A 27,384-nucleotide genomic window follows, 5' to 3' on the forward strand; every position below is an offset into this window, starting at 1 on the left:
GGGGCCAGGCTGGGTTGTTAGGGGCCAGGCTGGGTTGTTAGGGGCCAGGCTGGGTTGTTAGGAGCCAGGCTGGGTTGTTAGGGGCCTTGAATGGGCCAGGCTGGGTTGTTAGGAGCCAGGCTGGGTTGTTAGGGGCCTTGAATGGGCCAGGCTGGGTTGTTAGGGGCTTGAATGGGCCAGGCTGGGTTGTTAGGGGGCTTGAATGGGCCAGGCTGGGTTGTTAGGGGGCAGGCTGGGTTGTTGGGCCAGGCTGGGTTGTTAAGGGGGTTGTTAATGGGCCAGGCTGGGTTGTTAGGGGCAGGCTGGGTTGTTAGGGGCCAGGCTGGGTTGTTAGGGGCCAGGCTGGGTTGTTAGGGGCCAGGCTGGGTTGTTAGGGGCCAGGCTGGGTTGTTAGGGGCCAGGCTGGGTTGTTAGGGGCCAGGCTGGGTTGTTAGGGCCAGGCTGGGTTGTTAGGGGCCAGGCTGGGTTGTTAGGGCCAGGCCAGGCTGGGTTGTTAGGGGCCAGGCTGGGTTGTTAGGGCCAGGCTGGGTTGTTAGGGCCAGGCTGGGTTGTTAGGGGCCAGGCTGGGTTGTTAGGGGCCAGGCTGGGTTGTTAGGGGCCAGGCTGGGTTGTTAGGGGCCAGGCTGGGTTGTTAGGGGCCAGGCTGGGTTGTTAGGGTAAACACAGTTTACACACCTGTTTTACTAATGCGTGACAGTTTACTCACCTTTTATGGAAAAATGCATTGAAAATACTTTACTCACCACGACCAGCAATCAGTTTACCTGCTCTTCTTCTTCTTCTTCTTCTTCTTCTTCTGGTTCCACTAAATCACTGCTCTCCTCCTTGCCCTCAACAATGATACGTAATCTTTAAATGAACCAAATAGTCTTTTTTTAAATATTTTTATTTATTATTTTTTAATTTGTAATTTTACCACGTTTTCTCCACAATTTCGTGGTCTCCAATTGTTAAGTAGCTACTATCTTGTCTCATCGCTACAACTCCCGTACGGGCTCGGGAGAGACGAAGGTTGAAAGTCCTCCGATACACAACCCAACCAAGCCGCATTGCTTCTTAACACAGCGCCATCAAACCCGGAAGCCAGCCGCACCAATGTGTCGGAGGAAACACTGTGCACCTGGCAACCTTGGTTAGCGCGCACTGCGCCCGGCCCGTTCAGTCACACAACCTGTCGTCCTGAGAAAGCCATTCATTGGTCCATAAAGAGAGAGGTAGAGGAACAAAGCCATTCATTGGTCCATAAAGAGAGAGGTAGAGGAACAAGGAAATAGTTTTTGTTGTAACTTTATTGTACAATGTATGCATTATGTCCAGACCTTCAAGAACCAAAGAAGAAGACTGAAAATAAAAAAGGGAGTGTAGTAGAGAGATGGAGAGAGAGATAGAGAGAGAGATGGAGAGATGGAGAGAGAGAGATATAGAGAGAGAGATGGAGAGAGAGAGATGGAGAGAGAGATATATAGAGAGAGAGATGGAGAGAGAGATATAGAGAGAGATATGGAGAGAGAGATATATAGAGAGAGAGATGGAGAGAGAGATATAGAGAGAGATATATAGAGAGAGAGATATAGAGAGAGATATAGAGAGAGACAGAGAGAGATGGAGAGAGATGGAGGGAGAGATATAGAGAGAGAGAGATGGAGAGAGAGAGATGGAGAGGGAGAGATGGAGAGAGAGAGATGGAGAGAGAGAGATGGAGAGAGAGATATGGAGAGAGAGATGGAGAGAGAGATGGAGGGAGAGATATAGAGAGAAAGATGGAGAGAGAGATAGAGAGAGATATAGAGAGAGAGACAGAGAGAGATGGAGAGAGATGGAGGGAGAGAGAGATATGTAGAGAGAGAGATGGCGAGAGAGAGATGGAGAGAGAGATATATAGAGAGAGAGATGGAGAGAGAGATGGAGAGAGAGATATAGAGAGAGAGATGGAGAGAGAGATGGAGAGAGAGATATAGAGAGAGAGATGGAGAGAGAGATATAGAGAGAGATGGAGAGAGAGATATATAGAGAGAGAGATGGAGAGAGAGATAGAGAGAGAGATATAGAGAGAGATATAGAGAGAGAGACAGAGAGAGATGGAGAGAGATGGAGGGAGAGATATATAGAGAGAGAGATGGAGAGAGAGAGATGGAGAGGGAGAGATGGAGAGAGAGAGATGGAGAGAGAGAGAAATGGAGAGAGATATAGAGAGAGAGATGGAGAGAGAGAGATGGAGGGAGAGATATAGAGAGAGATATAGAGAGAGAGACAGAGAGAGATGGAGAGAGATGGAGGGAGAGATATAGAGAGAGAGAGATGGAGAGAGAGAGATGGAGAGGGAGAGATGGAGAGAGAGAGATGGAGAGAGAGATATAGAGAGAGAGATGGAGAGAGAGATATGTAGAGAGAGAGATGGCGAGAGAGAGATGGAGAGAGAGATATAGAGAGAGAGATGGAGAGAGAGATATGTAGAGAGAGAGATGGAGAGAGAGAGATGGAGAGAGAGATATATAGAGAGAGAGATGGAGAGAGAGATGGAGAGAGAGATATATAGAGAGAGAGATGGAGAGAGAGATATAGAGAGAGAGATGGAGAGAGAGATATATAGAGAGAGAGATGGAGAGAGAGATGGAGAGAGAGAGATGGAGAGAGAGAGATATAGAGAGGGAGATGGAGAGAGAGATGGAGGGAGAGATATATAGAGAGAGAGATGGAGAGAGAGATATAGAGAGAGAGATGGAGAGAGAGAGATGGAGAGAGAGAGATATAGAGAGGGAGATGGAGAGAGAGAGATGGAGGGAGAGATATATAGAGAGAGAGATGGAGAGAGAGATATAGAGAGAGAGATGGAGAGAGAGATATATAGAGAGAGAGATGGAGAGAGAGATATAGAGAGAGAGAGATGGAGAGAGATATATAGAGAGAGAGATGGGGAGAGATGGGGAGAGATGGAGAGAGAGATATAGAGAGAGAGATATAGAGAGAGAGATGGAGAGAGAGAGATGGAGAGAGAGAGATGGAGAGAGAGAGATGGAGAGATGGAAAGAGAGCGATAGAGAGAGCTGGAATGCTAGGCTACCAATCGGAATTGAGAACAAGAAGAGGAACGGAAAGGAGAGTGATGGAGGGTAGAGAACTAGAATCGAGTCCATATGGGGCCCTCTCCTTGATTGCCATATAGACCAAGCCTGAATCTCAAATGCCAACCTATTCCCTATGGTCCCTGGTCAGAATTAGTTCACTAAGTAAGGAATAGGGGGCTATTTGGGATGCTGCCCTAATGACTTCCAGACTCCCCTCACAGCTAATTTGATTTGAAAATATGACAGGACCTGGAGTGTGTGTGTGTGTGTGTGTGTGTGTGTGTGTGTGTGTGTGTGTGTGTGTGTGTGTGTGTGTGTGTGTGTGTGTGTGTGTGTGTGTGTGTGTGTGTGTGTGTGTGTGTGTGTGTGTGTGTGCGTGTGTGTGTGTGTAGAGAGCAGGGGGTTGATGTATGCTTTCAATCATGTCCCCGGTGGGAAGAAATCTGATCCCTGTAGTGTAAGATCAAATCCCCAAGAGCAAAACACACACACACACACACACTTAAAACACTAGCAGATTTTCAGAAAAGGTTGAAAAGATTTACGGCAAGTACAGCATCAACAACACTAAAGTACTAAAACATAAAACACATTTCAGCCTAATGTAATAAAAGTTATACTTTTAGTTGTAAGAGATTGAGAACATAGTCTCTCTCTCTCTCTCTCTCTCTCTCTCTCTCTCTGTCTGTCTTTGTCTCTCTCTCCGTCTCTCCCTCTCTCTCTCTTTCTCTCTCATTCCCACTCTCTCTCTCACACTCTCTCTCTTACATTTATCTTTGAAAGCTGGTAACCCACAACAGGGAACCTTTTAAATGTTTTTCTTGAAAAGCAGGGACTCAAAGAAAGAGAGAGAGAAAGTGAGGGAGGGAGAGGGAGAGGGCAAGAGCACAAGATGAAATAAGAAGCAAGGGGACTAAAACAGAGAGAGGAGAGAAAGAAGGAGGAAGAGAGAGAGGAGAGGAAGGAGGAAGAGAGGGGAGAAGGAAGGAAGGAGGAAGAGAGGAGAGGAAGGAGGAAGAGAAGAGAGAGAAGGAAGGAGGAAGAGAGAGAGGAGAGAAAGAAGGAGGAAGAGAGAGGAGAGAAGGAAGGAGGAAGAGAGAGAGGAGAGAAAGAAGGAGGATGAGAGAGGAGAGAAGGAAAGGAGGAAGAGAGAGAGGAGAGAAGGAAAGGAGGAAGAGAGAGAGGAGAGGAAGAAGGAGGAAGAGAGAGAGAGAGAAGGAAAGGAGGAAGAGAGAGAGGAGAAAGGAAGGAGGAAAGAGAGAGAGAGAAAGAAGGAGGAGGAGAGAGAGGAGAGAAGGAAGGAGGAAGAGAGAGGAGAGAAAGAAGGAGGAAGAGAGAGAGGAGAGAAGGAAAGGAGGAAGAGAGAGAGGAGAGAAGGAAAGGAGGAAGAGAGAGAGAGGAGAGAAAGAAGGAGGAGGAGAGAGAGGAGAGAAGGAAAGGGGTAAGATGACTAGCTCCTAACCCTAAACCTAACCCTAGTTCCTAACCCTAAATCCTAACCCTAACCCTAAACCTAACCCTGGTTCCTAACCCTAAACCTAACCCTAGTTCCTAACCCTAAACCTAACCTTAACCCTAACCCTAGCTCCTAACCCTAAACCTAACCCTGGTTCCTAACCCTAAACCTAATCCTAGCTCCTAACCCTAAACCTAAACCTAACCCTAACCCTAGTTCCAAACCCTAACCCTAATCCTAGCTCCTAACCCTAAACCTAAACCTAACCCTAACCCTAGTTCCTAACCCTAAACCTAATCCTAGCTCCTAACCCTAAACCTAACCCTAGCTCCTAACCCTAAACTTAACCCTAGTTCCTAACCCTAACTCCTAACCCTAACCCTAGCTCCTAACCCTAGTTCCTAACCCTGAACTAACCATAGCTCCTAACCCTAACCCTAGCTCCTAACCCTAAACCTAACCCTAGTTCCTAACCCTAAACCTAACCCTAACCCTAGTTCCTAACCCTAAACCTAATCCTAGTTCCTAACCCTGAACTAACCCTAGTTCCTAACCCTAAACATAACCCTAAACCTAATCCTAGTTCCTAACCCTAAACCTAATCCTAGTTCCTAACCCTAAACCTAGCCCTAGTTCCTAACCCTGAACTAACCATAGCTCCTAACCCTAAACCTAACCCTGGTTCCTAACCCTAAACATAACCCTAGTTCCTAACCCTAAACCTAATCCTAGTTCCTAACCCTAAACCTAACCCTAGTTCCTAACCCTAATCCTAGTTCCTAACCCTAAACATAACCCTAGTTCCTAACCCTAAACATAACCCTAGTTCCTAACCCTAAACCTAATCCTAGTTCCTAACCCTAAACCTAACCCTAGTTCCTAACCCTAAACCTAATCCTAGTTCCTAACCCTAAACATAACCCTAGTTCCTAACCCTAAACCTAACCCTAGTTCCAAACCCTAAACCTAACCCTAGTTCCTAACCCTAAACCTAATCCTAGTTCCTAACCCTAAACCTAATCCTAGTTCCTAACCCTAAACCTAACCCTAGTTCCTAACCCTAAACCTAATCCTAGTTCCTAACCCTAAACCTAACCCTAGTTCCTAACCCTAACCCTATCCTAACCCTAAACATAACCCTAGTTCCTAACCCTAAACATAACCCTAGTTCCTAACCCTAAACCTAATCCTAGTTCCTAACCCTAAACCTAACCCTAGTTCCTAACCCTAAACCTAATCCTAGTTCCTAACCCTAAACATAACCCTAGTTCCTAACCCTAAACCTAACCCTAGTTCCAAACCCTAAACCTAACCCTAGTTCCTAACCCTAAACCTAATCCTAGTTCCTAACCCTAAACCTAATCCTAGTTCCTAACCCTAAACCTAACCCTAGTTCCTAACCCTAAACCTAACCCTAGTTCCTAACCCTGAACTAACCATAGCTCCTAAACCTAACCCTAGTTCCTAACCCTAAACCTAATCCTAGTTCCTAACCCTAAACCTAACCCTAGTTCCTAACCCTAAACATAACCCTAGTTCCTAAACATAACCCTAGTTCCTAACCCTAAACCTTTTATTTTATTTTTATTTCACCTTTATTTAACCAGGTAGGATAGTTGAGAACACCTTTATTTAACCAGGTAGGCTAGTTGAGCACAAGTTCTCATTTGCAACTGCAACCTGGCCAAGATAAAGCATAGCAGTGTGAACAGACAACACAGAGTTACACATGGAGTAAACAATTAACAAGTCAATAACACAGTAGAAAAAAAGAGAGTCTATGTACACTGTGTGCAAAAGGCATGAGGAGGTAGGCAAATAATTACAATTACAACCTAACCCTTGACGCAATTCTAACCTAAAACCCAAACCCCTTAGAAAGAGCCTGTGACCTTGTGGGGACAAACAACAAAAAGTCCCCAGTTGATCACATTTTTGTTCATTTACTATTCTTGTGGGGACCTCTGGTATCCACAAGAATGGTAAAACACACACACACACACACACACACACACACACACACACACACACACACACACACACACACACACACACACACACACACACACACACACACACACAAACTCCCTCTCCCTCTCTCTCTTTCCCCGCCCTCTCTCTCTCTCTCCCTCTCTCTTTCCCTCTCTCTCCCTCTCTCATACACGCACAGAGCATATTCTAAATGAGGTAAGCTCCCCACATCCCCCATGTTGTACAAACTTTTTCCCTGTTTTCCGTGTGTGTGTGTGTGTATATCCGTGTGTGTGTGTGTATAACTTCTTTCTTCTCTGACATTCCAGGCCAGTTGAAAGACTGACTGCCGGGCTGCGGACACAGCAGAGGAACGCTCCAGGCAAAGATTTGGGAATATTTGGGATCGTTCCATAATTTTTTCAGGAAAGTTCCCCCCCCCCCTTCTGCTCCATTGGACTTTTCCAGAGTCTTTGTTGAACTATTTTACCCTCCTATTTCTATTGTTGGTTCTTTTTTGGAATTCTGCCCTTGGAATTCTGCCGACGTTCGTTTCCATCTGGGAGGTTGAACATTCCCAGTGATTCCTGATCCCTGCAGCAGAAGCATCCTCTCCTCTCTCTGTCTCTCCTTAGTTCTGCTCCAGTGAAGAACAAGGACAGGAACATTGTTTCAGGAAAAGACAGGTGAGTTTGAGGATTTGTTTTAGGATATGCTGCTGGGGTTTCAATTGGGAATTCTCTTTTTACTGGCATTGAGTTAAGTCATGTTTTCCTGCATGTTGTTTTGTGTGGATACATGTGGATACATTTGTAGAATGAGAAGGGATTACCTGCTGTAAAAAAAAGCTGTAAAAAAAGCCAGCATGTGGTTAACAGTAGAAGACAGGGATAGGACAACAGGTCTATGGTTAACAGTAGAAGACAGGGATAGGACAACAGGTCTATGGTTAACAGTAGAAGACAGTGATAGGACAACAGGTCTATGGTTAACAGTAGAAGACAGGGATAGGACAACAGGTATATGGTTAACAGTAGAAGACAGGGATAGGACAACAGGTCTATGGTTAACAGTAGAAGACAGTGATAGGACAACAGGTCTATGGTTAACAGTAGAAGACAGTGATAGGACAACAGGTATATGGTTAACAGTAGAAGACAGGGATAGGACAACAGGTATATGGTTAACAGTAGAAGACAGGGATAGGACAACAGGTCTATGGTTAACAGTAGAAGACAGGGATAGGACAACAGGTCTATGGTTAACAGTAGAAGACAGGGATAGGACAACAGGTCTATGGTTAACAGTGGAAGACAGGGATAGGACAACAGGTCTGTATTTCAGTGAGAAGGAGGTGAAATTTTGGTGCAGAGTTGGTCAAGGGGTCACTCGTTTTATCTGAGCTACACCTGTCTGGGGTCAAAGGTTAAAGGTCAGGGGTCAGGAGTCTGGAACGGTCGATCTATATCACTTTATTTTTATTGGACGTCCCCAGTGTGGAGGGGAGGGGGATGGGGAGGGGATAGGAGGTGTGGTTTGAAGGGCGGGGGGGGGGGGGGGAGGGGAGGGGATATGAGGTGTGGTTTGAAGGGCCGGGGATGGGGAGGGGATAGGAGGTGTGGTTTGAAGGGCGGGGGATGGGGGGATGGGGAGGAAGGGCGGGGAGGGGGGATAGGAGGTGTGGTTTGAAGGGCGGGGGATGGGGGGATAGGAGGTGTGGTTTGAAGGGCGGGGGATGGGGGTGAGGTGAAAGGAGGTGTGGTTTGAAGGGCGGGGGATGGGGGGGGTCCCCATTAGTTCCTGTCGAGGCAGCAGTTACTCTTCCTGGGGTCCAGCAAAGATTAAGGCAGTAGTATGTATTGTAATACCATTTTTAAACATGAAAATACATTTACCACAGATTTAACAATACATTAAGTGTGTGCCCTCCAGCCACTACTCTTCCACAACCCACAATCCAGGTGTAGGTGTGTGTATAGTGTGTATGTTGTGTGTGTGTGTGTGTGTGTGTGTGTCTCTTCACAGTCCTCGCTGTTCAATAAGGTGTATTTACTGCTTGCGTGAGTTACAAGGGGTGGGGAGGGGTTTCTCTTCTTCCTCAGGAAGCTCAGTCCGTGATGATGTCATCGCTCCTTTGTGAGCTGAAGTGTTCTGTGTGTGTTCCATAACCACAACAACCCACGGGCCATATCATAACCACGACAACCCACGGGCCATATCATAACCACGGCAACCCACGGGCTACAGCTGTGTGCGTAGTTTTAATGGGGCCGAAAAGTGGCCTAGTGTCTTGTCCAATCGGCCCGAGGAGGGGTGAAGAGAGGGGGAGGGGTGAAGAGAGGGGGAGGGGCAAAGAGAGGAGGAGGGGTGAAGGGAGGGGAGGGGCAAAGAGAGGAGGGGTGAAGGGAGGGGGGGGCAAAGAGAGGAGGAGGGGTGAAGGGAGGGGAGGGGCAAAGAGAGGAGGAGGGGTGAAGAGAGGGGAGGGGTGAAGAGAGGGGGAGGGGTGAAGAGAGGGGGAGGGGAAAAGAGAGGAGGAGGGGTGAAGAGAGGGGAGGGGCAAAGAGAGGAGGAGGGGTGAAGAGAGGAGGAGGGGGTGAAGAGAGGGGGAGGGGCAAAGAGAGGAGGAGGGGTGAAGAGAGGGGGAGGGGCAAAGAGAGGAGGGGTGAAGAGGGAGGAGGGGTGAAGAGAAAGGAGGAGGAGGGGTGAAGAGAGGGGAGGGGCAAAGAGAGGAGGAGGAGTGAAGAATGTTGTTTTTTTCACTCTCTGGCTTTATCATTAAATGGGAACATGGGAAGAGAACTTTAATGCTGCACACACCCACACCCACACCTAAACACACACACATACCCACCTAAACACACACACCTAAACACACACACCTAAACACACACACCCAACCTAAACACACACACATACCCACCTAAACACACACACCTAAACACACACACACCCACACCTAAACACACACACACATACCCACCTAAACACACACACCTAAACACACACACACCCACACCTAAACACACACACCTAAACACACACACACCCACACCTAAACACACACACCCACACCCACACCCACACCTAAACACACACACCCACACCCACACCTAAACACACACACATACCCACCTAAACACACACACACACCCACACCCACACCTAAACACCCACATACCCACCTAAACACACACACAAACACACCCACACCTAAACACACACACACCCCACACCAAACACACACAAACACACACACACCCACACCCACACACACCTAAACACACACACCCACACCCACACCTACCTACCTAAACACACACACACACACACACCCACACCCACACCTAAACACACACACCCACACCTAAACACACACACCCACCTAAACACACACACACACCTAAACACACACACCCACACCTAAACACACACACCTAAACACACACCCACACCCACACCTAAACACACACCCACACCTAAACACACACACCCACCTAAACACCCACACCCACACCTAAACACACACACACCCACCTAAAAACCCACACCTAAACACACACACCCACCTAAACACACACCTAAACACACACACCCACCTAAACACACACACCCACACCTAAACACACACACACACACACCTAAACACACACACATACCTAAACACACACACACACACACCTAAACACACACACACACCTAAACACACACAAACACACACACACACACGTGGAGTCTTTTCCTGTGTTAATGATGCTTTTCCTGGACAGTTGTTGAAGCTGGTCTGTCTGTGTTTAGTTCTGTCCAGGGACATATCTAGTACAGGAAGAGAAATAGAGACAGAGACAGAGACAGAGAAGGAGAGGAGAGGAGAGGAGAGGGAGAGGAGAGGAGAGGAGAGGAGAGGAGAGGAGAGGAGAGGAGAGGAGAGGAGAGGAGAGGAGAGGAGAGGAGAGGAGGCAGAGCAGGAGGAGATGAGAGGAGGGAAGGCAAAGGGGGAGGAGAGGAAAGGAGGGAAGGCAGAGGGGGAGTAGAGGAGAGGAGAGGAGAGGAGAGGAGAGGAGAGGAGAGGAGAGGAGAGGAGAGGAGAGGAGAGGAGAGGAGAGGAGAGGAGAGGAGAGGAGAGGAGGGAAGGCAGAGAGGGAGGAGAGGAGAGGAGAGGAGAGGAGAGGAGAGGAGAGGAGAGAGGAGAGGAGAGGAGAGGAGAGGAGAGGAGAGGGAGAGGAGAGGAGAGGAGAGGAGAGGAGAGGAGAGGAGGCAGAGCAGGAGGAGATGAGAGGAGGGAAGGCAAAGGGGGAGGAGAGGAAAGGAGGGAAGGCAGAGGGGGAGTAGAGGAGAGGACAGACATGAAAAGAGAGGGATGACATGTCGATGTTATCAACCAGAAAGGTTCATTCTAAATCCAATCAAATCAAATTGTATTGATCACATACACATGGTTAGCAGATGTTAATGCAAGTGTATCGAAATTCTTGTGCTTCTAGTTCCAACAATGCAGTAATAACCAACAAGTAATCTAACCTAACAATTTCACAACAGCTACCTTATACACACAAGTGTAAAAGGATGAAGAATATGTACATAAAGATATATGAATGAGTGATGGTACAGAACGGCATAGGCAAGATGCAGTAGATGGTATGGAGTACAGTATATACATATGAGATGAGTAATGTAGGGTATGTAAACATTATATTAAGTGGCATTGTTTAAAGTGGCTAGTGATACATTGTTTACATGTATGGCAGCAGCCACTCAATGTTAGTGGTGGCTGTTTAACAGTCTGATGGCCTTGAGATAGAAGCTGTTTTTCAGTCTCTCGGTCCCTGCTTTGATGCACCTGTACTGACCTCGCCTTCTGGATGATAGCGGGGTGAACAGGCAGTGGCTCGGGTGGTTGTTGTCCTTGATAATCTTTATGGCCTTCCTGTGACATCTGGTGATGTAGGTGTCCTGGAGAGCAGGTAAGTTTGCCCCCGGTGATGCGTTGTGCAGACCTCACTACCCTCTGGAGAGCCTTACGGTTGAGGGCGGAGCAGCTGCCGTACCAGGCGGTGATACAGCCCGACAGGATGCTCTCGATTGTGCATCTGTAAAAGTTTGTGAGTGCTTTTGGTGACAAGCTGAATTTCTTCAGCCTCCTGAGGTTCACAATGCTGTCTGTGTGGGTGGACCATTTCAGTTTGTCCGTGATGTGTACGCCGAGGAACTTAAAACCTTCTACCCTCTCCACTACTGGAATTCTGTTGTCCAGTTTACGGGAAGATGGGGAGGTTCAAGTCCCTAGTGAGACACCATGGTAGAATGGAGGGATGTAATTGCAGAAGGAAATGGTAGAATGATGATTTACTGGGAAAGATGAGTTGATCTGTGGCTGTCTGAAGGTTGGAATTAATGAGGGTTGGAAAAAACACATAGATACATGCTTGGTCCATCCCGCCCTTGGAAAATCAGTTTGGGCCCGGATGGGGCGACCGCACCCACTGACCAGAGCACCCACTGACCAGAGCACCCACTGACCAGAGCACCCACTGACCAGAGCACCCACTGATGGGAGAGACCATTCGTTTTGTCTATGTATTGTATTGTAATGTACTGTATTGTATTGTACTGTATTGTATTGTATTGTACTGTATTGTATTGTAATGTACTGTATTGTATTGTACTGTATTGTACTGTATTGTATTGTACTGTATTGTATTGTACTGTATTGTATTGTACTGTATTGTATTGTACTGTATTGTTTTGTACTGTATTGTATTGTACTGTATTGTGTTGTACTGTATTGTATTGTACTGTACTGTATTGTGTTGTACTGTATTGTGTTGTACCGTATTGTGTTGTACCGTATTGTATTGTATTGTGTTGTACTGTATTGTATTGTATTGTACTGTATTGTATTGTACTGTATTGTTTTGTACTGTATTGTATTGTACTGTATTGTGTTGTACTGTATTGTATTGTACTGTACTGTATTGTGTTGTACTGTATTGTATTGTACTGTATTGTATTGTACTGTATTGTATTGTACTGTATTGTTTTGTACTGTATTGTATTGTACTGTATTGTGTTGTACTGTATTGTATTGTACTGTACTGTATTGTGTTGTACTGTATTGTGTTGTACTGTATTTGTAACGTATTGTATTGTATTGTACTGTATTGTATTGTACTGTATTGTTTTGTACTGTATTGTATTGTACTGTATTGTGTTGTACTGTATTGTATTGTACTGTACTGTATTGTGTTGTACTGTATTGTGTTGTACTGTATTGTGTTGTACTGTATTGAATTGTACTGTATTGTGTTGTACTGTATTGTATTGTATTGTACTGTATTGTGTTGTACCGTATTGTGTTGTACTGTATTGTGTTGTACTGTATTGAATTGTACTGTATTGTATTGTACTGTATTGTACTGTACTGTACTGTATTGTAATGTATTGTACTGTATTGTATTGTACTGTATTGTATTGTACTGTATTGTATTGTACTGTATTGTATTGTACTGTATTGTACTGTATTGTATTGTACTGTATTGAATTGTACTGTATTGAATTGTACTGTATTGTATTGTACTGTATTGTATTGTACTGTATTGTACTGTACTGTACTGTATTGTAATGTACTGTATTGAATTGTACTGTATTGTATTGTATTGTATTGTACTGTGTTGTATTGTACCATATTGTATTGTACTGTATTGTATTGTACTGTATTGTATTGTACTGTATTGTATTGTACTGTATTGTATTGTACCATATTGTATTGTACTGTATTGTATTGTACTGTATTGTATTGTGTTGAACTGTATTGTATTGTACCGTATTGTATTGTGTTGAACTGTATTGTATTGTATTATATTGTATGGTACTGTATTGTATTGTACTGTATTGTATGGTACTGTATTGTATTGTATGGTACTGTATTGTATTGTACTGTACTGTATTGTGTTGTACTGTATTGTGCTGTACTGTATTGTACTGTATTGTGTTGTACTGTATTGTATTGTATGGTACTGTATTTTGTTGTACTGTATTGTATTGTATTGTATTGTACTGTACTGTATTGTGTTGTATTGTATTGTGTTGTACTGTATTGTGTTGTATTGTATGGTACTGTATTGTATTGTACTGTATTGTATTGTACTGTATTGTATTGTATGGTACTGTATTGTTTTGTACTATATTGTATGGTACTGTATTGTATTGTACTGTATTGTATTGTATGGTACTGTATTGTATTGTACTATATTGTATGGTACTGTATTGTATTGTACTGTATTGTATGGTACTGTATTGTATTGTATTGTATTGTGTTGTACCGTATTGTAAATTGCATCAATATGCCAGGACAGTTGACAATCCAGGGTTACTTTAAGCAGTTTGGTCACCACAAATTTCCACATGATTCGTTACATGATTTAGTTGAGGTTTAGGGTTTAGTGAATGATTTGTCCCAAATACAATCATTTTAGTTTTGAAATATTTAGGACTAACTTATTCCTTGCCACACATTCTAAAACTAACTGCAGCTCTTTGTTAAGTGTTGCAGTCATTTCAGTCGCTGTAGTAACTGACGTGTATTGGGTTGATTACTCAAAGCCAGTGGCATGTCGTTAGTAAAGATTGAAAAAAATAAGGGGGCCTAGTCAGCTACCCTGGGGAATTCCTGGTTCTTCCATTAAAGAACACCCTCTGTGTTCTGTTAGACAGGTAACTCTTTATCCACAATATAGCAGGGGGTGTAAAGCCATAACACATATGTTTTTCCATCAGCAGACTACGATCGATAATGTCAGAAGCTGCAACTGAAGTCTAACAAAACAGCTCCCACAATCTTTTTTATCATCAATTTCTCTCAGCCAATCATCAATCATTTGTGTAAGTGCTGTGCTTGTTGAATGCCCTTCCCGCGTGCTGAAAGTCTGTTGTTAATTTGTTTACTGTAAAATAGTATTGTATCTGGTCAAACAAAATTTGGACATATCCCACTCACTCGGGGACACCCTAGGAGAGTGGGGTCATGGCCAGGGACGGCGACCCTGACGGCGACCCTGGAGTGGGTAAATTTCCTCGCTAAAGGGCACATCGACAGATTTTCACCTAGTCGGCTCAGGGATTTGATTCAGTGACCTTTCAGTTACTGGCCCATCGCTCTTAAGCGGCAGGTAGCCTAGTGGTTAGAGTGTTGGTCCAGTAACCAAAAGGTTGCTGGATCGAATCCCCGAGCTGACAAGGTAAAAATCTGTCCTTCTACCCCTAAACAAGGTAGTTAAACCGAATGTTACCCGGTAGGCCGTCATTGTAAATAATAATGTGTTCTTAACTGACTTGCCTAGTTAAATAAAGGTAAAGAAGCATCTCTCTGTGTTTTGTCCTCTCCCAGGCTGTCCTGGCCGTGGCAACCCTCATCATGGCCGACATCCTGCAGCCCGACATGAACAGCCTACAGGTCCCAGGTAAACACATACACACACACAGTATCTTGGCATTGTATGTACTGTATAGGGTTAACACCACTCGTGTGTGTGTGTGTTCCTATCTGTCACCTTCTCCGGTGTGAATGAGGTCACCTTGCTCCCTTTGGGAATATCACAACATTCCACTCCGTGGACGGAAAGACACTTTAGTGTGTTTACACCTCAACGTTCTGATACCGTAATCACCATGACGATATAGCATACAGACGTTCCTGGGATAGCAGCATTGCTTCTGGAACCTTGGAATCATATCCTGGAATACAGCACATGGAATTTATGTTCCGTGTTCGAAAAATGATGGAATACTCGTGTATGTGTTACAACAGTGTGTATGTGTATGGATAATGTAATGTCACTGTTTTCCACAGACAACAGAAATTCCCAGTGCACAGACAGGCTTCATAAAACAAGTCTGGTCCTCTAATTTGAGTTGTCTGACAAAACATCCCTTATACTTTCTCAATAGTCTGCCTGTCTTTGTATGGATCTGTTAGACATCTAGACCCAGAAAGTAGCTAATGAAAAGAATTCTCAGCATTTCTCTGCCCCTCCCCCTCTCTTAGGTGAAAACAACCGTATATCAGCTCCCTCCTCTCCCTCAGTCGGACGAAATGACTGCAGCATCGCACCCCTCACACCCTCAGCCTCTCCGGTAAGATCTCCCCTTCCTCACCCCCTTCCCTCACCCCCTAGACATCAAATCCTCACCCCCTAGCCCCTCACCCTTTAATCATCCGCTCACATCCCTAGCCCCTCACCCTTTAATCATCCGCTCACATCCCTCACCCCTAGCCCCTCACCCTTTAATCATCTGCTCACATCCCTCACCCCTAGCCCCTCACCCTTTAATCATCCGCTCACATCCCTCACCCCCTAGCCCCTCACCCTTCAATCACCCGCTCACATCCTCACCCCCTAGCCCCTCACCCTTTAATCATCTGCTCACATCCCTCACCCCCTAGCCCCTCACCCGCTCATATCCCTCACCCCCTAGCCCCTCACCCTTTAATCATCTGCTCACATCCCTCACCCCCTAGCCACTCACCCTTCAATCATCCGCTCACATCCTCACCCCCTAGCCACTCACCCTTTAATCATCTGCTCCATCCCTCACCCCCTAGCCCCTCACCCTTCAATCATCCGCTCACATCCCTCACCCCCTAGCCCCTCACCCCCTCTCATTCTCCAGTAAGACCACCACACCTTCACATAGTACAAAATAAATTGAGATGGTGCAGGCACTTCCACATGTTTCTTTATATATCTGGCTTAATGAGAGTTTCTAATCCACAACGACATGGTCATCTGGGGATGACAAACACTGCTTTATCTCTACCAGTGAAGAACAATCTCTCAATCAACACACCCCCTTCCAACAACACACACCCTGTCCAACAACACATACCCTGTCCAACAACACACACCCTGTCCAACAACACACACCCTTTCCAACAACACACACCCTGTCCAGCAACAACCACCCTGCCACATACCCTGTCCAACAACACACACCCTGTCACATACCCTGTCCAACAACACACACCCTGTCCAACAACACACACCCTGTCCAACAACACACACCCTGTCCAACAACACACCCTGTCCATCAACACACACCCTGTCCAACAACAACCACCCTGTCCAACAACACATACCCTGTCCAACAACAACCACCCTGTCCAACAACACACACCCTGTCCAACAACACACACCCTGTCCAACAACACACACCCTGTCCAACAACACATACCCTGTCACATACCCTGTCCAACAACACACACCCTGTCTAACAACACATACCCTGTCTACCAACACACACCCTGTCCAACAACACACACCCTGTCCAACAACACACACCCTGTCCAACAACACACACCCTGTCCAACAACACATACACTATCTCAAGTCAACATAGATACTTTCCATCAACATACTTTGAGGCTTGGTCAGTGCAGAGGTGGATATTTCCAGTTCACTTACTGTAAGTTACTGACTGGGCAACATCACAGAAGTAAATCATTGAGAACTATTTACTCTGTTTAGTATTTAGCTATTAAACCTGAATGCCTCGGAAAGCAATTAAGCTGTTATCATATTTTGATAGAAAGGAGTGTTGAGTCCTGTCAGTACCAGCATACCTCACACACACTCTCCCCTCTCTCTCCCCCGCTTTTCTCTCCTCTCTCCTCTCTCCTCTCTCTCTCTCTCCCTCTCCTCTCTCTCTCCCTCTCTCTCTCTCCTCTCCTCTCTCTCTCCCTCTCCTCTCTCTCTCCCTCTCCTCTCTACTCTCTCCCCTCTCTCTCCCCCGCTTTTCTCTCCTCTCTCCCTCTCCTCTCTCTCTCTCTCCTCTCTCTCTCTCCACTCTCCCTCTCCTCTCTCTCTCTCCTCTCCTCTCTCCTCTCTCCCTCCCCTTTCTCTCTCTCCTCTCTACTCGCCCTCTCCTCTCTCCCTCCCCCTCTCTCTCTCTCCCTCTCCTCTCTCCCTCTGCTGTCCCTGTCCTCTCTCCCTCCCCTCTCTCTTCTCTGCTCTCTCCCTCTCTTCTCTCTCTCTCCTCTCTACTCCCCTCTCTCCCTCCCCTCTCCACGCTCTCCCTCCCCTCCCCTCTCCGCTCTCTCCCTCCCCTCTCTCCCTCTCTATTCTCCCTCTCCTCTCTCCCCTCCCTCTCTCCCTCTCTATTCTCCCTCTCCTCTCTCCCTCTTTATTCTCCCCCCACACACACACACACACAGAACTTCATCAGTGTCTCTCTCTCTACCCTCTCTCTCCAGAGACCGGAGGCCAGATCGAGGATGGATCATCCGTTCACTGTGGTGGTAGCTATAGACTTTGGAACCACCTCCAGCGGCTACGCATTCAGCTTCACACAAGACCCAGAGGCTATTCACATGATGAGGTATGTGGACACACTCACATGTCACCACCTCCAGCGGCTACACAAGTGTGTGTGTGTGTGTGTGTGTGTGTGTGTGTGTGTGTACGCGTGTGCATTCGTGCGTTGATATCCTGAATTCTGTATGACATCACAGCATCTCGAACTACATGTAGATTACACCATCCCACTTCTGCAAGTCAACCAAACTCACTCCCTCATTTGATTGACCGCTGTCTTATCCACTCTCTGCAGGCGCTGGGAGGGCGGGGACCCGGGCGTAGCCAACCAGAAGAGCCCCACGTCCCTGTTATTGACCCCTGAGTTGAAGTTCCATAGTTTTGGGTTTGCTGCCAGAGACAACTATCATGATCTGGATCCTGAAGAGGCTCAACACTGGCTCTACTTCGACAAGTTCAAAATGAAGATACATAGTACCACTGTAAGATGGGAGGGAGGGAGGGAGGGAGGGAGGGAGGGAGGGAGGGAGGGAGGGAGGGTGGAAATAGAGGGAGGGAGGGAGGGGGAGGGAGGGAGGGAGGGAGGGAGGGAGGGAGGGAGGGAGGGAGGGAGGGAGGGAGGGAGGGAGGGAGGGAGGGAGGGAGGGAGGGAGGGAGGGAGGGAGGGAGGGAGGGAAAGAGAGATTCAGGGGGAGGGAAATAGAGTTAAGATAAGGGAGGGACAGAGCAATGGAGGGGGTCATTGTGAGGAAAACCAAGAAGGGAAGAATGACAAGGAGAGAGATGAGCGTAAGAGGTTGTAGAAATATCAAGGGAGAAGAGGGGAGAAGGAGTACAGCATTAAAGAGTATCAGACAGATGTTGTGTATTGTGTTTTGCAGCAGCTTTACAGCAAATTGTCTTGGTTTCCTGCAGGACCTCACCTGTTGTGTTTTGCAGCAGTTTTACAGCAGTGTGTCTTGGTTTACTGCAGGATCTGACCATGGAGACGGAGCTGGAAGCGGTGAGTGGGAGGAAGGTGAGGGCCATCGAGGTATTCTCTCACGCTCTCCGGTTCTTCAGAGTACACGCCCTGAAGGTACGACCCCTGACCTCTAACCCCTGATTGCTAATTAACAACACAGAGAAGAGTTTAGAAAGAGTGAGATGAAGAGAGAAGTTAACTCTACATGTGAATATAGTGGGAGGAGAGTAGAGAGATAAAGGAGAGGAGATGGAAGGAAGAAAGAGGAGGAGGAGGGGCAAAGAGAAGAGTATGAGAGGAGAGTAGGAAAGCAGAGGTGGAATGTGGCAGTATTCCAGACCTCCAAAAGCAGAGCCTGTGGTGAGGTCGGAATGTCACGGGGCGGTCAGGAATAACTGTTCCGACCTTAAGATGCTCTCAATGCAGGATCCTAAACCTCCACTAATACATCAGATTATTCTGTCTGTCTGTCTGTCTGTCTGTCTGTCTGTCTGTCTGTCTGTCTGTCTGTCTGTCTGTCTGTCTGTCTGTCTGTCTGTCTGTCTGTCTGTCTGTCTGTCTGTCTGTCTGTCTGTCTGTCTGTTTGTCTCTCTGTCTGTCTGTTTGTCTGTTTGTCTCTCTGTCTGTCTGTCTGTCTTCTAGGAGGTGAAGGACCAGTCTTCGTCACTATTGGAGGGAGATGAGGTGAGATGGGTGATCACTGTTCCTGCTGTGTGGAGACAACCAGCCAAACAGTTCATGAGAGAGGCTGCCTATCTGGTGAGATATCTCTCACACACACACACACACAACCTTGCCCTGGAGGAAGACTGCATGTATGGAGATCCCATCGTTCCCAAGACCTACATGTAGACAACCGGCAGTGGAGCCAACCAGTTTATTTTAAACACAATGCTGTCTATTCTATGCATATCTAGTTTTCTATGACAATCTCAGGCTACATCGACATTTTAACACTAAGGGAATACATAGTTTTTTCACTCACTCACTCACTCACTCACTCACTCACTCACTCACTCACTCACTCACTCACTCACTCACTCACTCACTCACTCACTCACTCACTCACTCACTCACTCACTCACTCACTCACTCACTCACTCACTCACTCACTCACTCACTCACTCACTCTCTCTCTCTCTCTCTCTCTCTCTCTCTCTCCTTGATGAATGTTAATATGGCGTCACAGGTCTCCCTCTCATCTCTCTCCGTTCCCATTGATGTGTGCTGTGATAAGGACCCTACATTCCTATCGAGCCATGCAGACTTCCTACTGCTGGGAGGGAGGGATGAGGTGGGGTCGGTAGAGATGACGCAGACTGAAGGACTGTGGGAGCAGTAGAGGGTTTAAATTAAATTAGGATTGTACAGCATGTCAAGAGACTCTCACACACGTTCACAACAACAGTATGTGTGTGAGACGTGGAGTCTCTCTTCAGAATTCGGGATTATTTCTACATTTAGATCCACACTTCTTTCGCCTGAGTCTCAAAACCTTCACCACCATGTTCTGGATCCAACCTCTCTCTGTTCTGGGTCCCAAACCTCTCTCTGTTATGGTCCCAAACCTATCTCTGTTATGGGTCCCAAACCTCTCTCTGTTATGGTCCCAAACCTATCTCTGTTATGGGTCCCAAACCTCTCTCTGTTATGGGTCCCAAACCTCTCTCTGTTCTGGGTCCCAATACTCTCTCTGTTCTGGGTCCCAAAACTCTCTCTGTTCTGGGTCCCAAACCTCTCTCTGTTCTGGGTCCCAATACTCTCTCTGTTATGGGTCCCAATACTCTCTCTGTTATGGGTTCAACCTCTCTCTATTCTGGCTTAAATCTCTCTATGTTCTGGGTCCCAAACCTCTCTCTTCTGGGTTCAACCTCTCTCTGTTCTGGGTCCCAAACCTCTCTCTGTTCTGGGTCCCAAACCGCTCTCTGTTCTGGGTTTCAACCTCTCTCTGTTCTGGGTCCCAAACCTTCTGGTTCTTAAATCTCTCTATTCTGGCTTAAATCTCTCTATGTTCTGGGTCCCAAACCTCTCTCTTCTGGGTCCCAAACCTCTCTCTCTTCTGGGTCCCAAACCTCTCTCTCTTCTGGGTCCCATACCTCTCTCTGTTCTGGGTCCCAAACCTCTCTCTGTTCTGGGTCCCAAACCTCTCTCTGTTCTGGGTTCAACCTCTCTCTGTTCTGGGGCCAAACCTGTCCTCTGCCTCCTCCCTCGGCTTTCCCTCCATGTTCCAGTGTGGCTCCAATCCTGGATGGCTGGGTGGTGTATTTCCTGCTCATGGTGATGTCATTGGGTTGAACAATCAGGGAGACCGGCATACAAACACAGGAAACCACTCCTGGAGTCTCAACCCTCTCAACCCTCCCCTATAGCCTCAACCCTCTCAACCCTCCCCAAGCCCACATCTCTACTCAACTCATCTACTTTCCTACCACTCCCCCATCCGTCCCCTCCACTCTCCCTCCGCTCTCCTCTCTTTACTCTTTACACTCCCCAGCACTCCTCTCCTCTCAGTTCAGCTCTGCCAGGACAACTCCTCTCCTCTCAGTTCAGCTCTGTCAGGACAACTCCTCTCCTCTCAGTTCAGCTCTGTCAGGACAACTCCTCTCCTCTCAGTTCAGCTCTGTCAGGACAACTCCTCTCCTCTCAGTTCAGCTCTGTCAGGACAATCTCTCTCCTCTCAGTTCAGCTCTGTCAGGACAACTCTTCTCCTCTCAGTTCAGCTCTGTCAGGACAACCCCTCTCCTCTCAGTTCAGCTCTGTCAGGACAACTCCTCTCCTCTCAGTTCAGCTCTGTCAGGACAACCCCTCTCCTCTCAGTTCAGCTCTGTCAGGACAACTCCTCTCCTCTCAGTTCAGCTCTGTCAGGACAACTCCCTCCTCTCAGTTCAGCTCAGGACAACTCCTCTCCTCTCAGTTCAGCTCTGTCAGGACAATCTCTCTCCTCTCAGTTCAGCTCTGTCAGGACAACCCCTCTCCTCTCAGTTCAGCTCTGTCAGGACAACCCCTCTCCTCTCAGTTCAGCTCTGTCAGGACAATCCCTCTCCTCTCAGTTCAGCTCTGTCAGGACAACCCTCTCCTCTCAGTTCAGCTCTGTCAGGACAACTCCTCTCCTCTCAGTTCAGCTCTGTCAGGACAATCTCCTCCTCTCAGTTCAGCTCTGTCAGGACAATCTCTCTCCTCTCAGTTCAGCTCTGTCAGGACAATCTCTCTCCTCTCAGTTCAGCTCTGTCAGGACAATCTCTCTCCTCTCAGTTCAGCTCTGTCAGGACAATCTCTCTCCTCTCAGTTCAGCTCTGTCAGGACAATCCCTCTCCTCTCAGTTCAGCTCTGTCACAACAACCCATCTGCTCACCCTCTACAACCCCAGTCCAGCTCTGTCAGGACAACCCATCTGCTCTCCTCTCCAACCCCCATCCAGCTCTGTCAGGATAACCCATCTGCTCTCCTCTCCAACCCCCATCCAGCTCTGTCAGAACAACCCATCTGCTCACCCTCTACAACCCCAGTCCAGCTCTGTCAGGACAACCCATCTGCTCACCCTCTACAACCCCAGTCCAGCTCTGTCAGGACAACCCATCTGCTCACCCTCTACAACCCCAGTCCAGCTCTGTCAGGACAACCCATCTGCTCACCCTCTACAACCCCAGTCCAGCTCTGTCAGGACAACCCATCTGCTCACCCTCTACAACCCCAGTCCAGCTCTGTCAGGACAACCCCTCTCTAATCTCTTACTCAACTCCCCTTACAATTTGACTCCTGCTCCATTTACCAAAGCCTCACTTTACCTCAGTCACTTTTACCAAAAACCCAACAATTATTTATATTGAAACAACTTTATTTGAATCCATAAATCACACTGTAATCACACACGGTTTATCTCTGTTTATCTAATCCTAAAATGTTTAGGTTCAGCAGCTGTCTTACTCTATCACCCCTCTAACTATACATACCCCCTCTAAACCCACTGTCCATACCCTCTCTCACCCCCACTGTCCATACCCCTCTAACCCCCACTATGCATACCCTCTCCAACCCCCACTATGCATACCCCCTCTAACCCACAATGTGCATACTCTAACCCCCACTATACAGGCTGATCTTGTCTGAGGCTTAGAACCTCTCTCTGTCTCTCTCTAGAACCTTATATTTAGATTAAACCTCCCTCTGTCTCTCTCTAGGCTGGTCTGGTATCTCCTGACACTCCTGAACAGCTCCTGATAGCTCTCGAACCTGAAGCAGCTTCCATCTACTGTCGCAAGCTCCGCCTACACCAGGTGATTGACCTGAGCCTCCGGCCAATGACCAATGGTCTCAGCTTGGAGAGCGACGGGTCCCGCCCTTTTGACTCCAGCTTCAGACAAGGTGAGAGAGAGAGAGAGAGAGAGAGAGAGAGAGAGAGAGAGAGAGAGAGAGAGAGAGAGAGAGAGAGAGAGAGAGAGAGAGAGAGAGAGAGAGAGAGAGAGAGAGAGAGAGAGAGTGTAATGTATCTGGCTTAGCCTTGAATGACTGTTTGCCTGTGTGTGTGCTGTTACAGCAGTGCAGAATTATGTGTGTGTATTTTGTGTGAATGGACATACACCCACACACACAGGATATTGTAATTGGAACAAGATGCTGTGAGCCCATGATCTCACCCACACTCTGTCCCGTTAGCTTTCTCTCATCTCTTTCTTTCTCAAACACTGTAACGGCCTCAAATCATGGTTAAAACGATCATGTTGATGTCATGAATGGTCGGTCCTTGCGTCCGTAGCTCTGTCTATGAAATTGAGAGTGGTAACATTTCTCCAGCCCGATCCCTCAGCTGTTTACCAATACATTGGCAGGGACTCCTCATTGTTGTTGTTTGAACTGCAGATTGCCCTTTTAAACATCATCATTTGTATGTTTCTTTCCTCCCGTTTCCTCCTCTCTTTCCTCCCGTTTCCTCCTCTCTTTCCTCCCGTTTCCTCCTCTCTTTCCTCCCGTTTCCTCCTCTGTTTCCTCCCGTTTCCTCCTCTGTTTCCTCCCGTTTCCTCCTCTCTTTCCTCCCGTTTCCTCCTCTCTTTCCTCCCATTTCCTCCTCTCTTTCCTCCCGTTTCCTCCTCTCTTTCCTCCCGTTTCCTCCTCTCTTTCCTCCCGTTTCCTCCTCTCTTTCCTCCCGTTTCCTCCTCTCTTTCCTCCCGTTTCCTCCTCTCTTTCCTCCCATTTCCTCCTCTCTTTCCTCCTCTGTTTCCTCCTCTCTTTCCTCCCGTTTCCTCCTCCCGTTTCCTCATCTCTTTCCTCCCGTTTCCTCCTCTCTTTCCTCCCGTTTCCTCCTCTCTTTCCTCCCGTTTCCTCCTCTCTTTCCTCCCGTTTCCTCCTCTCTTTCCTCCCGTTTCCTCCTCTTTCCTCCCGTTTCCTCCTCTCTTTCCTCCCGTTTCCTCATCTCTTTCCTCCCATTTCCTCCTCTCTTTCCTCCTCTGTTTGCTCCCGTTTCCTCCTCTCTTTCCTCCCGTTTCCTCATCTCTTTCCTCCCGTTTCCTCCTCTCTTTCCTCCCGTTTCCTCTTCTCTTTCCTCCCGTTTCATCCTCTCTTTCCTCCCGTTTCCTCCTCTGTTTGCTCCTGTTTCCTCATCTCTTTCCTCCCGTTTCCTCCTCTGTTTCCTCCCGTTTCCTCATCTCTTTCCTCCCGTTTCCTCCTCTCTTTCCTCCCATTTCCTCATCCTGTTTCCTCCTCTTTCCTCCTCTCTTTCCTCCCGTTTCCTCCTCTCTTTCCTCTCGTTTCTTCCTCTGTTTGCTCCCGTTTCCTCCTCTGTTTGCTCCCATTACCTCCTCTCTTTCCTCCTCTGTTTCCTCCTCTCTTTCCTCCCATTTCCTCCCATTTCCTCCTCTCTTTCCTCCCATTTCCTCCTCTCTTTCCTCCCATTTCCTCCTCTCTTTCCTCCCGTTTCCTCCTCTCTTTCCTCCCATTTCCTCCTCTCTTTCCTCCCGTTTCCTCCTCTGTTTCCTCATCTCTTTCCTCCTGTTTCCTCCTCTCTTTCCTCCCGTTTCCTCCTCTGTTTCCTCCCGTTTCCTCCTCTGTTTCCTCCTCTCTTTCCTCCCGTTTCCTCCTCTGTTTGCTCCCGTTTCCTCCTCTGTTTGCTCCCGTTTCCTCCTCTCTTTCCTCCCGTTTCCTCCTCTTTCCTCCCGTTTCCTCCTCTCTTTGTGCTTATGTTGTAAGACTGTTGTAAGCTGTTAGCTAGTGAAAAACAAATTCTTATTTACAGTGTCTCTCTCTCTCAATTCAATTTCAATTTAAGGGCTTTATTGGCATGGAATATATATATTTACATTGCCAAAGCAAGAAAAATAGATAATAAACAAAAGTGAAATAAAAAATAAAAAATTGACAATAACTTTACACTCAAGAAAGTTCTAAAAGAATAAAGACATTTCAAATGTCATATTATGTCTATATACAATGTTGTAATGATGTGCAAATACAAACGGGAAAATAAATAAACATAAATATGGGTTGTATTCATACTGGTGTTTGCTCTTCACTGGTTGCCCTTTTCTTGTGACAACAAGGTCACAAATCTTGCTGCTGTGATGGAACACTGTGATATTTCACCCAACAGATATGGGAGTTTATCAAAATTGGATTTGTTTTGGAATTCTTTGTGTGTCTGTGTAATCTGAGGGAAATACGTGTCTCTATGGTAATACATTGGGTAGGAGATTAGGAAGTGCAGCTCAGTTTCCACCTCATTTTGTGGGCAGTGAGCACATAGCCGGTCTTCTCTTGAGAGCCAGGTCTGCCTACGGTGGCCTCTCTCAATAGCAAGGCTATGCTCACTGAGTCTGTACATGGTCAAAGCTTTCCTTAATTTGGGTCAATCACAGTGGTTCGGTATTCTGCCACGGTGTATTCTCTGTTTAGGGCCAAATAGCATTCTAGTTTGCTCTGTTTTGTGTGAATTCCTTCCAACGTGTCAAGTAATTATCTTCTTGTTTGCTCATGATTTGTTTGGGTCTAATTGTGCTTGCTTAGGGGACTCTTCTCCAGGTTCATCTCTCTGTAGATAATGGCTTTGTTATGCACGGTTTGGGAATCACTTCCTTTTAGAATTTAACAGCTTTTTTCTGGATTTTGCTAATTAGCGGGTGTCGGCCTAGTTCTGCTCTGCATGCATTATTTGATGTTGTACACAGGGGATATTTTTGCAGAATTCTGTATGCAGTATCAATTTGGTGTTTGTCCCATTTTGTGAATTATTGGTTGGTGAGCAGACCCCAGACCTCACAACTATAAAAGGGCAATGGGTTCTATAACTGATTCAAGTATTTTTAGCCAGATCCTAATTGGTATGTTGATTTTTTCTGTTCCTTTTGATGGCATAGAAGGCCCATCTTGCCTTGTCTCTCAGATCGGTTAGAGCTTTGTGGAAGTTCCCTGTGGTGCTGATATTTAGGCTGAGTTATGTATAGTTTTTTGTGTGCTCTAGGGCAATGGTGTCTAGATGGAATTTGAATACGTGGTCCTGGCAACTGGACCATTTTTGGAACACCATTATTTTTGTTTTAATGAGATTTACTGTCAGGGCCCAGGTCTGACAGAATCTGTGCAGAAGATCTAGGTGCTGCTGTAGGCCCTCCTTGGTTGGGGACAGAAGCACCAGATCACCAGAAAACAGTAGACATTTGATTTCAGATTCTAGTAGGGTGAGGCCAGGTGCTGCAGACTGTTCTAGTGCCCTCGCCAATTCTTTGTTGAAGGGGGTGGGGCTTAAGCTGCATCCCTGTCTCACCCCTCAGCCCTGTGTAAAGAAATGTGTGTTTTTTGCCCATTTTAAATTGTTTTTATAATGTAGTATGTTTTTCCCCTAACACCACTTTCCATCAATTTGTATAGCAGACCCTCATGCCAAATTGAGTCTAAATCTTTTTTTGAAATCAACAAAGCATGAAAATACTTATTTATAATAATATATTTATACTTATATTTGGTTTGTTTGTTTGTCAATTAGTGCAGTGAATATATGGTCTGTCGTACAGTCATTTGGTAAAAATCCAATTTGACATTTGCTCAGTACCTTGTTTATACTGAGGAAATGTACGAGTTTGCTGTTAATGATAATGCAACCCAAGGTTGCTGTTGACGCATATCCCACGGTAGTTATTGGGGTCAAATTTGTCTTCACGTTTGTGGATTGGGGTGATCCGTCCTTGGTTCCAAATATTGAGGAAGATACCAGAGTTGAGGATGATGCTAGAGTTTAAGTATAGCCAATTGGAATTTGTGGTCTTTATATTTTATAATTTCATTTAGGATACCATGAACCCCACAGGCTTTTTTGGGTTTGAGGGTTTGTGTTTTGTCCTGTACAGTCGTGGCCAAAGGTTTTGAGAATGACACAAATTGTAATTTTCACAAAGTCTGCTGCCTCTGTATGATGGCAATTTGCATATACTCCAGAATGCTATGAAGACTGATCAGATAAATTGTAAAGTCCCTCTTTGCCATGCAAATGAACTGAATCCCCCCAAAAACATTTACACTGCATTTCAGCCCTGCCACAAAAGGACCAGTTGACAACATGTCAGTGATCCTCTCGTTAACACAGGTGTGAGTGTTGACGAGGACAAGGCTGGAGATCACTCTGTCATGCTGATTGAGTTT

General features: G+C 46.6%; 1 protein-coding gene across 2 annotated transcripts in view; it reads left to right on the top strand.

Annotated features, from left to right (window-relative positions):
- The first annotated feature begins 6,602 nt into the window (after window positions 1-6,602).
- The window catches only part of hspa12b (heat shock protein 12B), a 52,921-nt gene continuing 32,139 nt past the window's right edge, over window positions 6,603-27,384 (top strand). The window contains exons 1-9 of one of the 2 annotated variants that reach the window (XM_042329398.1): window positions 6,603-6,708; window positions 6,822-7,178; window positions 14,876-14,948; window positions 15,533-15,621; window positions 17,738-17,862; window positions 18,094-18,280; window positions 18,772-18,876; window positions 19,405-19,521; window positions 22,941-23,124. In XM_042329398.1, coding sequence (XP_042185332.1) covers window positions 14,903-14,948; window positions 15,533-15,621; window positions 17,738-17,862; window positions 18,094-18,280; window positions 18,772-18,876; window positions 19,405-19,521; window positions 22,941-23,124 — 853 coding nt within the window. In that variant the 5' untranslated portion in view covers window positions 6,603-6,708; window positions 6,822-7,178; window positions 14,876-14,902. Of the gene's footprint in view, window positions 6,709-6,750; window positions 7,179-14,875; window positions 14,949-15,532; window positions 15,622-17,737; window positions 17,863-18,093; window positions 18,281-18,771; window positions 18,877-19,404; window positions 19,522-22,940; window positions 23,125-27,384 lie in introns of those variants that run through there. The other variant, XM_042329397.1, reaches the window with a different exon arrangement.

This window comes from Oncorhynchus tshawytscha, linkage group LG10 (assembly GCF_018296145.1).
Source record: "Oncorhynchus tshawytscha isolate Ot180627B linkage group LG10, Otsh_v2.0, whole genome shotgun sequence".
NCBI classification, from domain to species: domain Eukaryota; kingdom Metazoa; phylum Chordata; class Actinopteri; order Salmoniformes; family Salmonidae; genus Oncorhynchus; species Oncorhynchus tshawytscha.